The sequence below is a fragment of the Euprymna scolopes genome, chromosome 17, assembly GCF_053919585.1.
Source record: "Euprymna scolopes isolate OS-2025 chromosome 17, ASM5391958v1, whole genome shotgun sequence".
NCBI lineage: Eukaryota > Metazoa > Mollusca > Cephalopoda > Sepiida > Sepiolidae > Euprymna > Euprymna scolopes.
In genome coordinates this window covers 33,740,228-33,755,670 of record NC_136498.1, presented here as the reverse complement: position 1 = coordinate 33,755,670, position 15,443 = coordinate 33,740,228, and the positions used below count along the sequence as shown (strand labels likewise).

At 33.3% G+C, this 15,443-nt stretch overlaps 1 protein-coding gene across 1 annotated transcript; it reads left to right on the top strand.

Annotated features, from left to right (window-relative positions):
- Positions 1-478: 478 nt before the first annotated feature.
- LOC145296982 (uncharacterized) lies at positions 479-889 on the top strand. The gene has a single exon (XM_080143204.1). It carries the CDS (start codon positions 479-481, stop codon positions 887-889), a length of 411 nt encoding a protein of 136 aa, XP_079999330.1.
- The last annotated feature ends 14,554 nt before the right edge of the window (positions 890-15,443 follow it).

Here is a 15,443-nt window from a genome sequence, read left to right as displayed (position 1 = left end):
CATTGAAATGTTTTCCCATTATAAAGGAAGCCTTTAAGAACTCCCTGATAGAAAAAAGTATATGTTCTAAGGGACGCTCAAGTGGTATTGGCTTGGATACTATCAAAGTCGATAACCACAAAAAACATCTTTGCGCGCAACAGGCTGCAAGATATAACGCAAATGTCTGCAACAATCAGGTCAGCGATGAAGTTGGAGTTGAGTTTCCAATACGTGCCAACTAAGCAGAACCCAGCCGACTAAATCACAAGAGGACTTTCCTTTAAAAAATTTCAGGAACGCCTTTCCTATTGCTATGAAGGCCCTGCATGGATAAAGCAGGAAGAAATTCGGTGTAACAAGCTTCGAGTTAGGTTGTCTTTCGGAAGAACAAAAGGAATGCATTTATCCTGCAATGAATTTGTTTACGAGACACAACGAAAGTTCCACAATAGTCTCTGTAGAAAGATTTTCCAACTTCAACAGATAAGTTAATGCAATGGCTTTTGTTTTTAAGTTTGTCAACAAAACGTTGAAGAGAAGTGAGGACAATCACCTTCTGGCAAAAACCTATTTGATAAAGTTGATGCAAGGGGAATCTTTTGCCGCAGAGTTAGATTTTTTGTTGGATCCTGAAGGTAAGAGTCCACCAAACTTAGTGAAAAACTTAAACCTATTCCTGGATCCCTCCAATATCATTCGTTCAAGAGGAAGGATAGGTGGCTCGGAATGGCATTCCTATGAGGTGAAAAATCCAATTCTTTTAGGAAAAAGAGACCATTTAACCGATTTGATCATAAAGGACACTCATCAGAAAAACCAACATTTGGGTTTGCCAATAACCTTACATGAAATAAGGTTAAAAGGATATTGGATACCACAAGCCAGACAGGCTGTTAAAAAATTGTGAGCACTTGTGCCAAGTGCAAAAGATACAATATCACTGCCTTCTCGACACCGAATGCAACAGACCTTCCTAGCTCTAGAGTAAATTTGGTAAGACCATATCTCCATACCGGTGTGGATTACACCAGTCGCATCTGGGTTAAGGGAGAAGTGAAGGACTATAAAATGCATATCCTCATCTTCACGTGCATGACTATCAGAGCGGTTCACATAGAACTAGTCCCATATATGAGTGTATCTTCATTCTTGCAGGCCTTTGTTCGTTTCACAAATGCGAATGGAATCCCCTCTCACCTCTACTCTGACAACGCAAGGACTTTCATTTCTGCAGCCAAAATAATTGATCAGGGATTGATCACTGATGAGTTCAAGGAGAAGTTTGGTTCTTATCATCTTAAGTATTGTACCATTCCACTTTATTCAGCTTGGTATGGTACTTGGGAAAGGGCAATCAAGACAGTTAAATTCTGTCTCTACAAAACTATAGGAAGGGGAAAGGTTGACTATTTGGGTTTATTAACCATGTTATAAGATATCCAGCGTTCCATTAATAGTCGTCCTCTGACTTATAAAAGCTCTAATGAAATGGATTGCCTAACTCCCAACTCTCTCATGAATCCAAATGTGGGTCAAGGTTTAATGATAAGATTGGGCAATGAAGAACTGGGACTAACAGAGCCACTTAGCAGGATCGAGTTAAAGAGAACGCTCCGTCTTCGTGAAATCAGTTTAGAAAAGTTTAGAAAGATGTTGCACGAAGATTACCTGTTGAGCCTGAGAGAAAGAACTCTTGAGTTATCTGACCCTTCCTTTGATAATGCCATCAAAAAGGGTGACATAGTGTTAATAAAGGGTCCTCTTAAAACTAGACCATTTTGGTCTATAGGTGAAGTCCTGGAGTTGATTGAAGGAAAGGATGGGTTGGTTCGTTCAGCAAGAGTGAGAAAAGGAAATCGAGCTACATTAACCCATTCAATCAGGCATTTATTTCCTCTGGAGATTAATTCTCTTTCTGAAAATGTGGATAATGAAATTCTTCATGAACCAGAGAATGTGCCAGATCAAAATATATCCTCCCAACCTGATGAGAGTGTTAGAATCTGGATTTGCCCTGCATGTGCTAAACCAGAAGATTTCAGACCAATGGTGCCTTGTGATCAATGTAATGACTGGTTCCACTTTGGTTGTGTGGGCCTGGTAGATGCACCCCAAGAAGAACAATGGTATTGTCCAATTTGCAGACCAAGGCGTCGGAGTAGACCCAGTTTGTTAGGGGTCTTAAAAGAACCAGAAATTTCAGGTGAAGGTTTCAGGCAAGACCTTAAAAACTGTAACTAAAAGATGAATTCCCTTCTCTTTTCCCTATCTCACATCCCGTAAAAGACATTTTTCTTTTTTCCGTTATTCTTTTTTTGATATTGGAATGTGTGGTAATTATTACTGACCGGAACTCGCTGTGGAGGGGGAGGCAGTGGAATTCTGGGAGGCAGTCGTTCAAGCAAAAGGTTTAGAAAAGTGCTTGGTCGACTGATTTTGCAGTAGTAGTAGTTTTTTGTCAACCACGTGGGTCGGACTGAACTTTGCATAGCATCAACTTGTGGGTTATAAAACACCCCTATCGTTGATGTGTTAGTTGGACTGTTTTGTTTAGTCAAGTTACACGTTTCACAGTTACTATTACAAAGACAATGTGTGGTTGTAAGCAACGAGGCAATACGTTGCAACTCCAGTTAGCCGAGAAAAGTCGAGAAGGATTCGCCACACAAGTAAAGAGGTTCATTGTTTTTTCCTTCTACGTCGAGTTTAGGTTTAGCCTGACACTGTATATATATATATATATATATATATATATATATATATATATATATATATATATATATATATATATGAAAGCCTTTCCAAGCTTTAATCGTAAATACCTATATGTTTTAAATTAAAAAAGCTGAAGAGAAAAAGAGACAGGGTGGTTTCATTAATTTTAATTTTTGTCCTTACTGGATTTGTTCGACATGCTTATCACTGTTCTTAGATAAATTTTCTCGTGGATTATTGTTGATTTAGTATGTTTTATTTTCTTAGTTCATTATTCTTTGGAAACATTACATTCATCAATAACTAAAAAAATAACTTTATTTACAATGTCCGTTGGTGAGTTTGTAAACCCCACTTGTGTTGAACACTGTTGTAAAGCGAATTCACTCACTGCTTGATTGGTTAGGAGAAACGTTCTGTGCGTGTGTTTGTTCGTACATTACTAAGCAGGTTAGCATAGTTGATTATTACTGAAATGGCTGTAGATTAAACCAGTGGCTAGGGATATGTTCTCGTTCAGCCAAACTAATGAAATGCGATTAAGAGAAACAGTATGAATGTGGATGATTATATATTTAGCCCAATCAACTTGACCAGAGCACTGTCGTATAATAATTTGGCACACATCTAAATTAACATTATGAAAAGTTCTTGTTGTTATAATTGTAAATAGACAAGCATGCCGAGCACTGTAAAAGCGTGGGTATGTGTTTATAAATAGACGTTTGATCAGGTTCTTTTCGGGCAACAATCTCATGGGCCGAAAGTTAAATTGCCACTAACATCTAGGTGAGTGTAGCTTCAATCCTTAGCAAGCGGAACTCAAACACCATGATACAGCGAAAGACTGTGTACGTAGATGACTATATGTATATATAAATATATATATACATATATATATATATATATATATATATATATATATATATATATATAATTTCAAGCTGAATGTCTATGTGTGTGTGTCTTGTCACGAATAGGCTCCTTTATGGTTAACTATTTAAAAAAAAACTGATTGCATATGATGATAGAAGATGTATCGAGACACAGGAATGGGTATGTTTGATCCGGCCGAACGGTGGTTCATTAAAATTGTGGGGTCTGCGTTCGAGCCTGGTCCACAAAGTATGGAAAAAATTAAAAAATGAAAAAAATAACGTTTACAAGTGTTTTTGATATAGATGTACATGAGAATATTTGATAAGTATGTTTTAACTTAAATAGGGATGGTATAATAACATTGTGGGGTCTGCGTTCGTGCCTGGCCTCCATCGAATGGAAATAGGCAAACACTTTAATAAAGACTTTTCATATCTATCTGCGTAAGTATACTTTGATAATTATGCCTCAGTTTGAAGAAATATGGTATAATAATATTATGGGGTGTGCATCGTGTCTAACCTCCATAGAATGGAAATATGTCACAAAGTTTAACACGTTTTTTAATATAGATCCACAGAATATTTTGATAAGTGTTTTATTGTGAACAGGTATGGTATACTAAATGATAGGGTTTATCGATTTTATTTTTACTTTCATCATACGGTGCCTTGCTTTTGATACCCCTGAATTCGAAACATCTCTTTAGAACCCTTCCTTTTCATAACCTATCATACTTCCATAAATCAGAGTCCAATTTCTGTAGGCAGTTTTTGAACCCAGTCAACTACGGGTACTTTTGCTAATATATATATATATATATATATATATATATATATATATATATATATATATATAGAGAGAGAGAGAGAGAGAGAGAGAGAGAGAGAGCATTTTAGTCCGGCGTTGCCCGGGTGTTTGGAGGTGTATGTTGAGCTAAAAAAAAAAGTGGTAGGAAGCAGGCAGGCTCGAACCCGTACCACGAAGGAGGTAAAGAACGAGAAGCACCTGATATCTTTGCTGTTATGACCATCGCCAAACCAGAAGTGAATTATGATTAAATTAAGGTTAGAAAATCTTTTGGAGAGGATGAATTTAAACAATATCGAAGAAAAAAGCGATCCGACTGTAGAAAAGTGCGCAGTTAAAGGTTAAGTTATTAATGTTTTTAGCAAATTTTTCGATATTTATCGTCTGAGATGTCTAACTTCAAAACGATAATGATCTTGTACAAATCCGAAGCCTCTGTCGATAGTTTAATGCAAACATGCATATATACATACATATATACATGTATATTGATAACAAAAATGTTCTACAGAAACCGATTTAAAACCTTGCCCTATTTCTGCACACACTTTATGTAAAATTGTCGGAGTAATTTGGTAGAGACGCAGATTGCAATTTCTTTACTTTGCCCCCTATTATGACCATTTTAACATGCATAGTTTTCGGCTCAAATTCAGCTATTAAGTTAGATCCTTGTCGGAGGAACCTATATCTAACATTTCAAGTGGTGAAACACTTAATTGTCGGGGAGTTGTGTAGAGTTCCTAAAAGTCAAACCGTTTAACTTTTACCCCTTAACAGTCAAATTTGTATATATATATATATATATATATATATATATATATATATATATATATATATATATATATATACAAATATACATATAAATATATATATATATATATATATATATATATATTTATATATATATATAGAGAGAGAGAGAGAGAGGGAGAAGAGAGAGAAAGAGAGAGACAGAGAGAGATTCAGCAAATCTGATGAGTCGTAGACGAGGAAACACTTGTCAGTGGATAATTATATTTTAAAAATAATATATATACATATATATATGTATATATATGTGTATATATATGTGTATATATATATATATATATATATATATATATATATATATATATATATATAATAGCTACACCCAGTTTGTCATTTTATATTATTTGTATGAATTAGATTAAAATAAGTTTTACACGTTTTTATTTTCATCACGATGTTCATATTGTTTTTTGTTCTATTATATCAAATTGATTGTGTGTGTAATTAGTGTTGGCATGAATAAACGTATTCTTTTGTACTGGACACTTCTGATTTGTAAAAAAATATACAGACAAAACACGTCGAAAGAGTTCAAAGCTAAAAACATATTGTAGCTTGGAAAAACACATCAAATCGAAATCAAATAAAATTCAATTTTATATTTAGTTGTAATAATGATAGAAACGCTTGAGTAAGACATCAGATGAAACTGTACTCAGATGATTATACAGAAGTACAAATTTCCATTAAAATCATGTAGGGAAACGAACAAAGTAACGACAGCTGTGAGTTTATTATGAGATACGGATATAAATGCAAATAGGCACTAGAAGCACATCAATATATGAAAGACTGTATTAAAAATAAGCGAGAAATTATACCTCAAATCAAGCTAAATTTTAGCAAGAAAATAGGTTTGCTGATCTTTTTATTTTATATATAAACAGAAATAAATCTTAAAATATTAAACATACTTTTTGTTTTTGTTTGAAAATCATTCCGACGTAAAATCAAAAATAAAAATGCAATTTGTAAAATGCAGATGTAAAAAAAAAATGTTCTTAAAGTTTTGTTTTTAGTTACATATTTAAAATAACACAAAAGAAACGTAAAACGTCTTTAATCGCACGTCTTCGTTTTTACTTATTTACGAAAGGGACGGATTTTGGAAACCAAAAATCGTAAATCGGATTGACAGTTTGAATGCCTAAGCAAGACAACTTGAATTTTATAGTATAATAGTTACATAATATTAATGTGGTTGCACATGTGTTATTTCATGGGAATCGCTGATGAAAGGCATAGAATTAATTCATACAACAAGTGTACTAGAACGAAATTTGATTATTGTAAAGATAGGGAATGCCTTTTGACCTTAGCATTTAATAAATGAAAAAAAGGTTCTTGGTAGAAGAAAAAACATGTAGCAGGCCATGGAATATATTCCGAAATGGAAAGCTGTATTTATTTCGGTATGAAAACGGTTTCTAAACATGGTAAGACATGTATCAGTATTTAATAAACTCAAATAAAATGAAGTTAGTTTTTAAATATTTCAGTTTCTCGAGAATATTAAGAGACGAAACAGACGGTAAAAATAAAGTAGATTATAGGTGTTATAATATAGTATAATTCTGCATAGTCTCGTAATATTCATTTAAGCCAGAGTAAGGTTGTGTTTTCAGTCTAGTAGTCTATATTATTTATGTTACCATACAATTTACTTGAATTGTTCTCCATTAGGAGAAAAGAATAGTAAAAGAAAAATTGATCAATCATTCAAGACGATGTTTAACATTTTTAATGCCATTCTCTCAAATCAACGCGGGTCATTGTTCAATTCTGCCAGCCTCAGGGCAAGCTCAGTATCTGATTGGATGGTCAGTATTTTTGTCGCTTGGCGAAGGGGGCTTGGATACGAAGGCTGGTATTGGCACCCGCCGGTCGGGTAATCGGTGATGATATTTTAAATGGAACAATTTTCGATAATAATCACTTCCCATCGGACACTGATCGACGTATAGTCTTAGACCATAACGAACGAGACAAATTAAATTGCAGTGTATTTCCAAACCTTCTAACACTATGTGGATACTAGGTGCATCATTGCAAACCTGAGTTAAGAACATCCACTTATAACTTTAAAACAGTGTGTGGGAAAAATCTGAGGTTTATAAACAATGTACACCCTTGAAGAGAGTTCAATTTGACTCCACGAGAAGCTGCATTAATTAATTATATATGGAACATTTTAAAATCACTCCTGAATCATATTTGAAACCATGCAAACTCACATGAAATTTATAATCACTTTTGCCACAGTTGGTCACAGAATCTAATAATATAGGTGCATTTATTCATTTCGTATAAATCTGTTAATTCTCTTGTTAGAATTATTCCTCTGATAATTTTCTTGTCAGACCTTTGTATAATGACATCAGGGAAAACTGTGGGTGTAATTGTAGTGGAACTAACTGGATTTGAGATGGTGTAATTTTAGTGGGTGTAATTTTTTGTGGAACTAACTGGATTCGAACTTGATACACCAAGTCATCAGTCTGTGTCGTTAACAACTAACTACCATCACCTGCCATTATACAGTTCAGAATTAACGAACACATGACGATAGTATCGCCTTCCTATATGTTTGTAAGAACACTATCTGGATGGGATAAACATGTCACTTCAAGTAGATTACTGCGATTTCTACTCAAATTCCAACGAATTCAAATGCTCCTTTGTCATCATCACCAAAGATAACATGAGGGAATTCATTAATATATGCAACATTCTACCTGTATTAGTTGTAGTATGAGGAGTAATTTTAACGACATTTTAAGCAAAAATTTCATGATATTTTATAGACGTTTTTTTCTGTTTATTCGTTACTCCAAAACCTACATTGAATTGACTAAAAGTTACGAGTTTTTCTTTCTGAGTTATCCCAGTTGTAAACGGCTTACAATAACTTGGCGACATTTTAAGGACTATGGAGATTAATATACTGTCACTAATAACTTCGCCAAACATGTTTAATGAATTTGCTGTTGTTTCGGTCCATATAATATAGTATGTAAGCGTCTCGGATTCTTTTGATATGTCTGCTCAGTATACAAAGAGAACATACGACGAATAATGCAATTTCGACAAATAATGCAATATGGTCAATGCTTTGCAGCCATTGTTTCAGTCTTCTCGCATTATAAGAGGTAGACTTCTACCATCCAAGCATTATATTAATTACACAAAGGCAGTTGCAGTATTCTCAATAAAGTCAGGGTCGTTTCTGTTTTTAGGTCGTGCCTGGATTACCTTGTGTAGTTTTTGGATCCGTAAATATCTTTAAAAAATTACTTGCCATGATTCGAAATGCGATTCTGATCCATCGTAGTAAAGTCGGGTCCATAAACTCTTGAATTGGAAGTCATGTTTAATTTCAGTAAAGTTTTCGATGCGTAGGTATTCTATATAAGACTTCAAGATGAGGAATATTAAGTGGGACGCTGTTTTATACAGGTTGTGGATTTTTAAATTTGCAGCCAAAGAGCAAAGTAGCTTTCCTTTGTTTAAATGAAAACAATATATGATGGAGTACTAAAGATTTTATTTTTATGGAAAATTCTGGTTTCTTTATCGTTGATATTACAAAGTGACTAACTTAGTTTCGTCAATTGGTGTCAGTTTCGGCAAAGTTTCAGGGAGAATAACTCGATTATATAGGCGTCTCGTTGCTGCTTCGGTTACTCGAAACTTTTATAGAAATGTACTAGCTAAGAATAAGTTCGTGATAATAAGCCTGATAGGTACGGTCCAGGAACTGTCCCATTCCCTGTCGAAATGAGGTATACCGGCTTAGTATACCCATGTAAGCCACCCGACTCTCGGATAGGGTATGTTTATCGCTTACGGCCTGAGGCGCGCCAAACCGGAAAATACCGATGGGGGCACCCAGTCAGTTTTTGCTAGGTGCCGATAATTTAGGGGAGCTTGGTTTATATTCCAACTTTCCAAACCCTGTGCCATACATTGCTGAACAGGCCAGCATTTAAGTCTCTAACCCCATTACACATACGGTGGATAAGAGTCTACTTGCTTGTAAACTGGGTAGAAAGTACCATTCAATAATTCCATCTTGAAAATCAGTCCTACAGCTGCGGGACGAGTACCTGGACCAGTACCTGTCGGACTGAGATACACTGTATGTGTATAACTCAGAAGGCCCACCCTCCCAGATCTGTCACTCGGTTTTCAGGCAACCGGGGTATAACGACGGCGGGGGGTGGGTATGCAAATTTCTGCGAAGCAAGAGTGCCTCTTCTGTAGCGGAGCTTACTTGGTACTCCGCTTCCTTGTGCCACATAATAATGTGGTGATTATCATTAAAAATATCCCCCCATTACACTTCAAAAATATTGCAACATATATAATAAAGTACTGTTGAATATTCCCTATTAATGTGGATGTTAAGAATTAAAAAAAAAACATATTTTTGTTAGTTTCTAATACTTAGCGTAAAAATATCGCACATCTTTTTGGAGTAATCTGTTTCTCTTAAATACGTCTTTACAGGGAAGATTTCGGTCTTTTCATTCACATACACATATCTACTAAGATACAGCAATAAACAGGATTATTAGGATATTTGACCTAAATTAATGTAATTATTTCATATTTTTTCTTATATTATACACAATATTCTCATATTAATATAAGAAAAATATGAAATAATTGCATTAGTTTAGGTGCAATTACATTTTTCTATTCAAGGCATAACTATGAATGATGAAATACAGAAATGATTTACTATTACAAAAATATAAGGCAATTTTATAATTCTCATAGAATTATTTGTCCTGAATTTACGTTGTATTTCTGTTCATTTTTATCATATTGTATATTTTATTCATAAATACGCAGTTTCTCATGCTGATTGCCTCTCTACGTTATATTTATGTTCTATGCAATTTTGTCTATTTTATTTAATGATCGTGAGAGCACTATTATAAATCAATAACTTGTCTACGGTACATCTATTTATTTATTCAAATTTCATTTTTTTTTAGTTCTGACTCCCATGTTTTGCGATGTGTGTGGTACTTTTATCCTTCTATCCTTTACTTTTATTTTATTATTTCTTTTCAATAACACTGCCAATTAAATAACTATCAAAAGTCAGGCTGCCTCACCCCAGAAGTAAACAGGGTTTTACATGAATATCTTTGAGTTCGACCACAAGAAAGGTTAATTAATTAATTAATTTCCTTATTGATTTTTATTCTGGATTTCATTTTTTTTACCGGGTTGCCATTGGCTTTTAACAATTTACGCAGTTTTTAAGCAGTACTTGGCTTTAATTCAGTAAGACAAGAAAATTTACACCAAGTTTGACGTAAAACATTTCTTTTAAATCCGTCATAAAACATTGTTATTATATTAATATATCACATAATCACGGATCCCTGGAGGTGGGAATTTGTTGCTTAACTGATTTTCTGGGGGTATGTACGTCGAAAGATCAATAAGTGCGATTAATTCACCGCGGCGATTTTCCTTTATAATGCTTGTAAAATAAACCATATCAGTACTCGTATATGGGTTGCATCTTATTACACTTTGGGTACGTTTAGTTTAGATACTCTATATTTAAACATATCGAAAAGGAAAAAATAAATGTTAGATTAAGTAGACAAGATAGGACAATCACACTACACCCGTAGGTGCATGTTTGCTTTGTATATGTACATGATACTCTCAGGTGTGATTATTTTCTATCACTGTAGACAAAACAATTTACGTTGTAGCAGCATTTGCAAAGTCCTCAATGTATTTGTTAAATTTCAGGTTGCCTATGGATTTTAAACCGAGAAGTTTGTTGAAAGAGCCCTCAGATAAGAGGTAATAATACTGGCTAGCTACAGTTAAAGTTTCTTGTAATTGTTATGAAAAAGTAGCTTAGTTTTAAGAGCATGAAAATTTACTATTCATTTACGGTTCTTTCCACAATAGACTGGTTGTTGTTTTCTAAAGGTTTTACCATTGCCCTATATGCATGCATACCTTTTCGCATCTTGTATACTTAACATATATGAACTCTTGTCAAATATACAAATCTCAGCCACCAGATTATTAGTGGAGTCGTTTATAATTATCATGTATAATAAGAGTTCAGAAATTCCGTTTTTAGACACTACCGCAATACTATTATGTTGCTAGGATTTAAGGGCAACTTGGATTTACCTTTTTTTCTAGAATGGATGTAATCAATTTTAGCATTTATCCAGTAATACTGTATGGTTTAATTTTCATTAGGAGCTATTTCATACAAGCTTTAGTCAAATATTTTGCATATTTCATAAGCTTTAGCATTAACTTCCGTGTCTTATTCTGTACATGGAATATACCGGCAGAGATAACAAAAACATATCTGTATTCTATTGGCCAAGTCTATTCTTTCGATTAGGAAGACGCAATATTTATAAAAGTACTTGACTACTCATTGCCCGTTGGGTCAGTATGTTATACTAATTATGGAATTAATGTATGACTGTAACACTTGTGACGCTAAGAAAATAGTGTTTTTGTGACATAACAGAAACATTTCTATAAAAGTATATTAAAATGTAAAGAGAATATAGATAAATTTGTATCAGCCGTACTGTTTATAATTGTTTATTTTTGAAAAAAAAAAACAAAAGCTCTTACAGCCATTGAATTATGAGTGGTCTGCCATACTTATAGGTAAATGTGCACTGAACAGACACCATAATACTTAATGTTAAATTCAAAGTTTGATATATCTTTTAATTTAAACGCGAAAACAAAAACATTGGGACGCTAAAAACGTACACCGTAAAACAATACGGTTTATTGCCGCGTTCAATATTTATTTGTAGCGCAATTAAAAAAAAAAACATATTTTCCCGGTTATTCATTTATGTTGGTAGTGTAGAACAGAATAATAATTTCTAAATAATAACGTTAATATTTCAGTGCGCAAGTCAAATTCCACAAAAGTACCGATGTGTGTGTATGTATTTACGTTGTTTTGGGTTCATGTTTATGTACGCATGCGCAACCGGAAGTTGTACACGGGATGTGTTTTACACCACCCGTTATAAGGTCATTTGAGTTTTATAATTATAAAGATTAGTTGTAGAGTATTGATTACCGGAGGGCTATTTCAGCTGTGCATTAATTAAGAAGTATAGCAAGGATTATATCAGACCCAAATAACGTGAATGCGTTAAGTCGTTTAAGCTATTATACATTTTCCAAAAATTACGAGTTCCTATCTTCGATGAAGCGTTTCTGTTATTTTACACCAGATTTTATTTGGCTGTGGCTTCTTCACTCTTACAATGCTTTCTAGCAGCCATACATTTTTGCTTAGTTTTATTTGATTTATGGCGAGCTAAATGCATGCTGCTTTTGTGAAACAGCAGCTGCACATTTTCAAGCAAACTAACAGGGCGAGGCTTCATATAATAATTCTAAGAACTTGAGCTTCCGTGCTTGTTTAGAGTAACCAATGCTTTGATGGTACAGTTTTCCGAAGGAGAGAAAATATATTTTCCAATGAGCCTATTTGATGTGACTTTTATGGCTTCTTATTCAGACCATTTGAAGTATCTTGACGTTTTGAGAAACGACTGCTCAACTTTGGGTTATTATTGAAGGAGGGTATAAACTAATGTCAAATGATTGTAGGAGTTTGTTAATAGACTGTACGATGCCACAAAACTCCAAAGTGATATTGATAGGAATATGTGTAGAAGTGTAGCAAGCCCATGACTTGGACACGGATCAAAACCGGTGTCGTCTGTTTAGGAATAAACTATAGAGAAACTAAAAGTACAGCATTCAGCTGCATCTGTTTAACTTGAAGTATTAAAAAAATTACTATGGTGGGTATTGAAATCCACTATAGTAATAACTTTGCATTCTGTATCTTACAAGATTGCTGCATTTCTTCTGTCAGCGACATTGTTTATTATAGTACAGTTCTTAATTAAGCAGAACGACAGAGGAAATAACATAAATTTGATTCTAGATTTTGCAATCAAGTCCAAGCGATAGTTCTACGATTGTAGACTCCAAGCCAATGTATATATGCCCCAGTAGTGAGAGCAGTAACGGAGACATCCTGTCAGTTTAAAGAAGTTAGATGGGATTAAGGATTTTAGTTAGTATTTAGGTTGTTTTCAGATATTTGAGGAGTTTATTAGTGGAAAATCATCTACATTATTGACAAGGCCACATATATTGTTAAAGGCGAACTTCAAGGGAGGAGGCGAATTGGTTTTGTTTGGGTGGGGTTTTTGTTTTGTTCCGATTTTTGTTTGAAACGTGATATCATTTCGTTTTATTGTGGGATGAAATGTATATAAATTTTGTTTGTAATTTCATGTATAAACTTTCCGGTTACTGGTACAAATATGGGCGCAGTGAGTCAGTTTTGATATCAACTATATATAGAAAATAGACTCTAAGCAGTGTCGTGTCTGGATGGTTGTCTTCTCGGCATAAATTGCCGCAGATAACTGCAGGGACAATTTCTATGCGAAACATGTAAGGGAAAACCACACTATGCGAAAAGAGTAGAGACTATCATACGGCCAGTTAGCATCACCAGTTAGACAAACATGTACACACAATCTCTCAGAAATGGAACGTTCGATACAAATACTGCGAGAATGAGTGGCAACCAACTATACTTCATTGGTGCAGTTAGTGGGAAAAATGTAATTCGGAGATGTGATTCATAGTGTTGTGAAACAAGGCCAAGTACTAGAAGGTCTCTGATACGCTACGGCTGCGTCGGGCTGAAAGAACAAAAATAGTATGGAATACAGGTAATGAGCAGGTTCTACCTATTTCTTCTTGAGTAGGTTTGACTCTTTTTGTTAGAGCTACTTCTTATGGTTTTGTGAACTTTACTTTTTTTCATCTGCAATTCTAAAGTTTGTAATATATATATATATATATATATATATATATATATATATATATATATATATATATATATATATATACCTGAAACACTGTTGTGTATTTTTTGCAATCATACTTTTTGGTAAATATGGGTGTTTTTTTTTTATTAAAATGATTACAAAATAGAAAATTAGCAAGAAAGGTATGAGAAAAGCGAAGAAAATGTATATGTTTCACCCTTATCACCGTCTTGCTTCTTCTCTTGAATATATATTACATACTTATAATGTTAAACTTATTTGAAGTTAATCTAGTAAAATAGTCCATCTATCGGGACCCTTCAATGACTCGTAAAACAGTATATTTCAGATTTTTTTTACTTATCTTATATAACGCAAGCTAATAGCAATAAAATACGTTCTCATGATATATACAATAAAATCAAGAAGGCAGATTAACAATAGTTTTCATGTTTTCTGTTTATCATGAGAACTTATTTTATTCTCATTAGCATGCGTAATAAAAGCTGAACAAACAATAATTAAATCAACTCATTATATATTTTACGTTCTTAATCTATTTAAACGAGATTGAGTGTGCCTTTCCCTCTGTTATATAATAAGTTTAAACTCACTTATATTTACTCACTAAATTGGCTGATTGCGTACGAAGGTAAGAAATAAATTCCGCACACACATTTCTTGTCAGTGTTCCAACTTTTATTGCCGATGAGAAACGCGAGGAAAATAAACAAACTAAATGGTACCTCCTTGGTGTAATCACAAAACACACTCACTCACACACACACACATACACACACACAAACAAATATATATATATATATATATATATATATGTATATATATATATGCACACACACCATATATATAGTTCTTATGTATATATATGTATATATGTGTATATATATATATATATTCAAATTTGTATGCATAAAAATCAATACGAAAAATATGTGAATGTTTATATTTTTTCTGTATTTATTTACTGTGTGTTGACGTATAGGAATACAAATGTCTTTTGAAAAAAAACAAGAATGTTTCTTTCAAAAGCATATATATACATACATACATATATATATATATTTATATATATATATATATATATATATATATATATATATATATATATTAAAACTTTTTTCTTTAATTTCATTTAAAAATAAATAGACGTTTGTTATATATCCGTTGTGGAATTACATTCATAAGCGAAAGATGTAGCAAATCTGAAATTTTTTTAAGAATTCATTTTTATTAATTTCCTTATTGCTGTTTTTATTGGATAACAATTTTTAGTAAACTATTACGTGTAATTATATTCATGCAAATATACTACATGATGTATACTTAATAAAT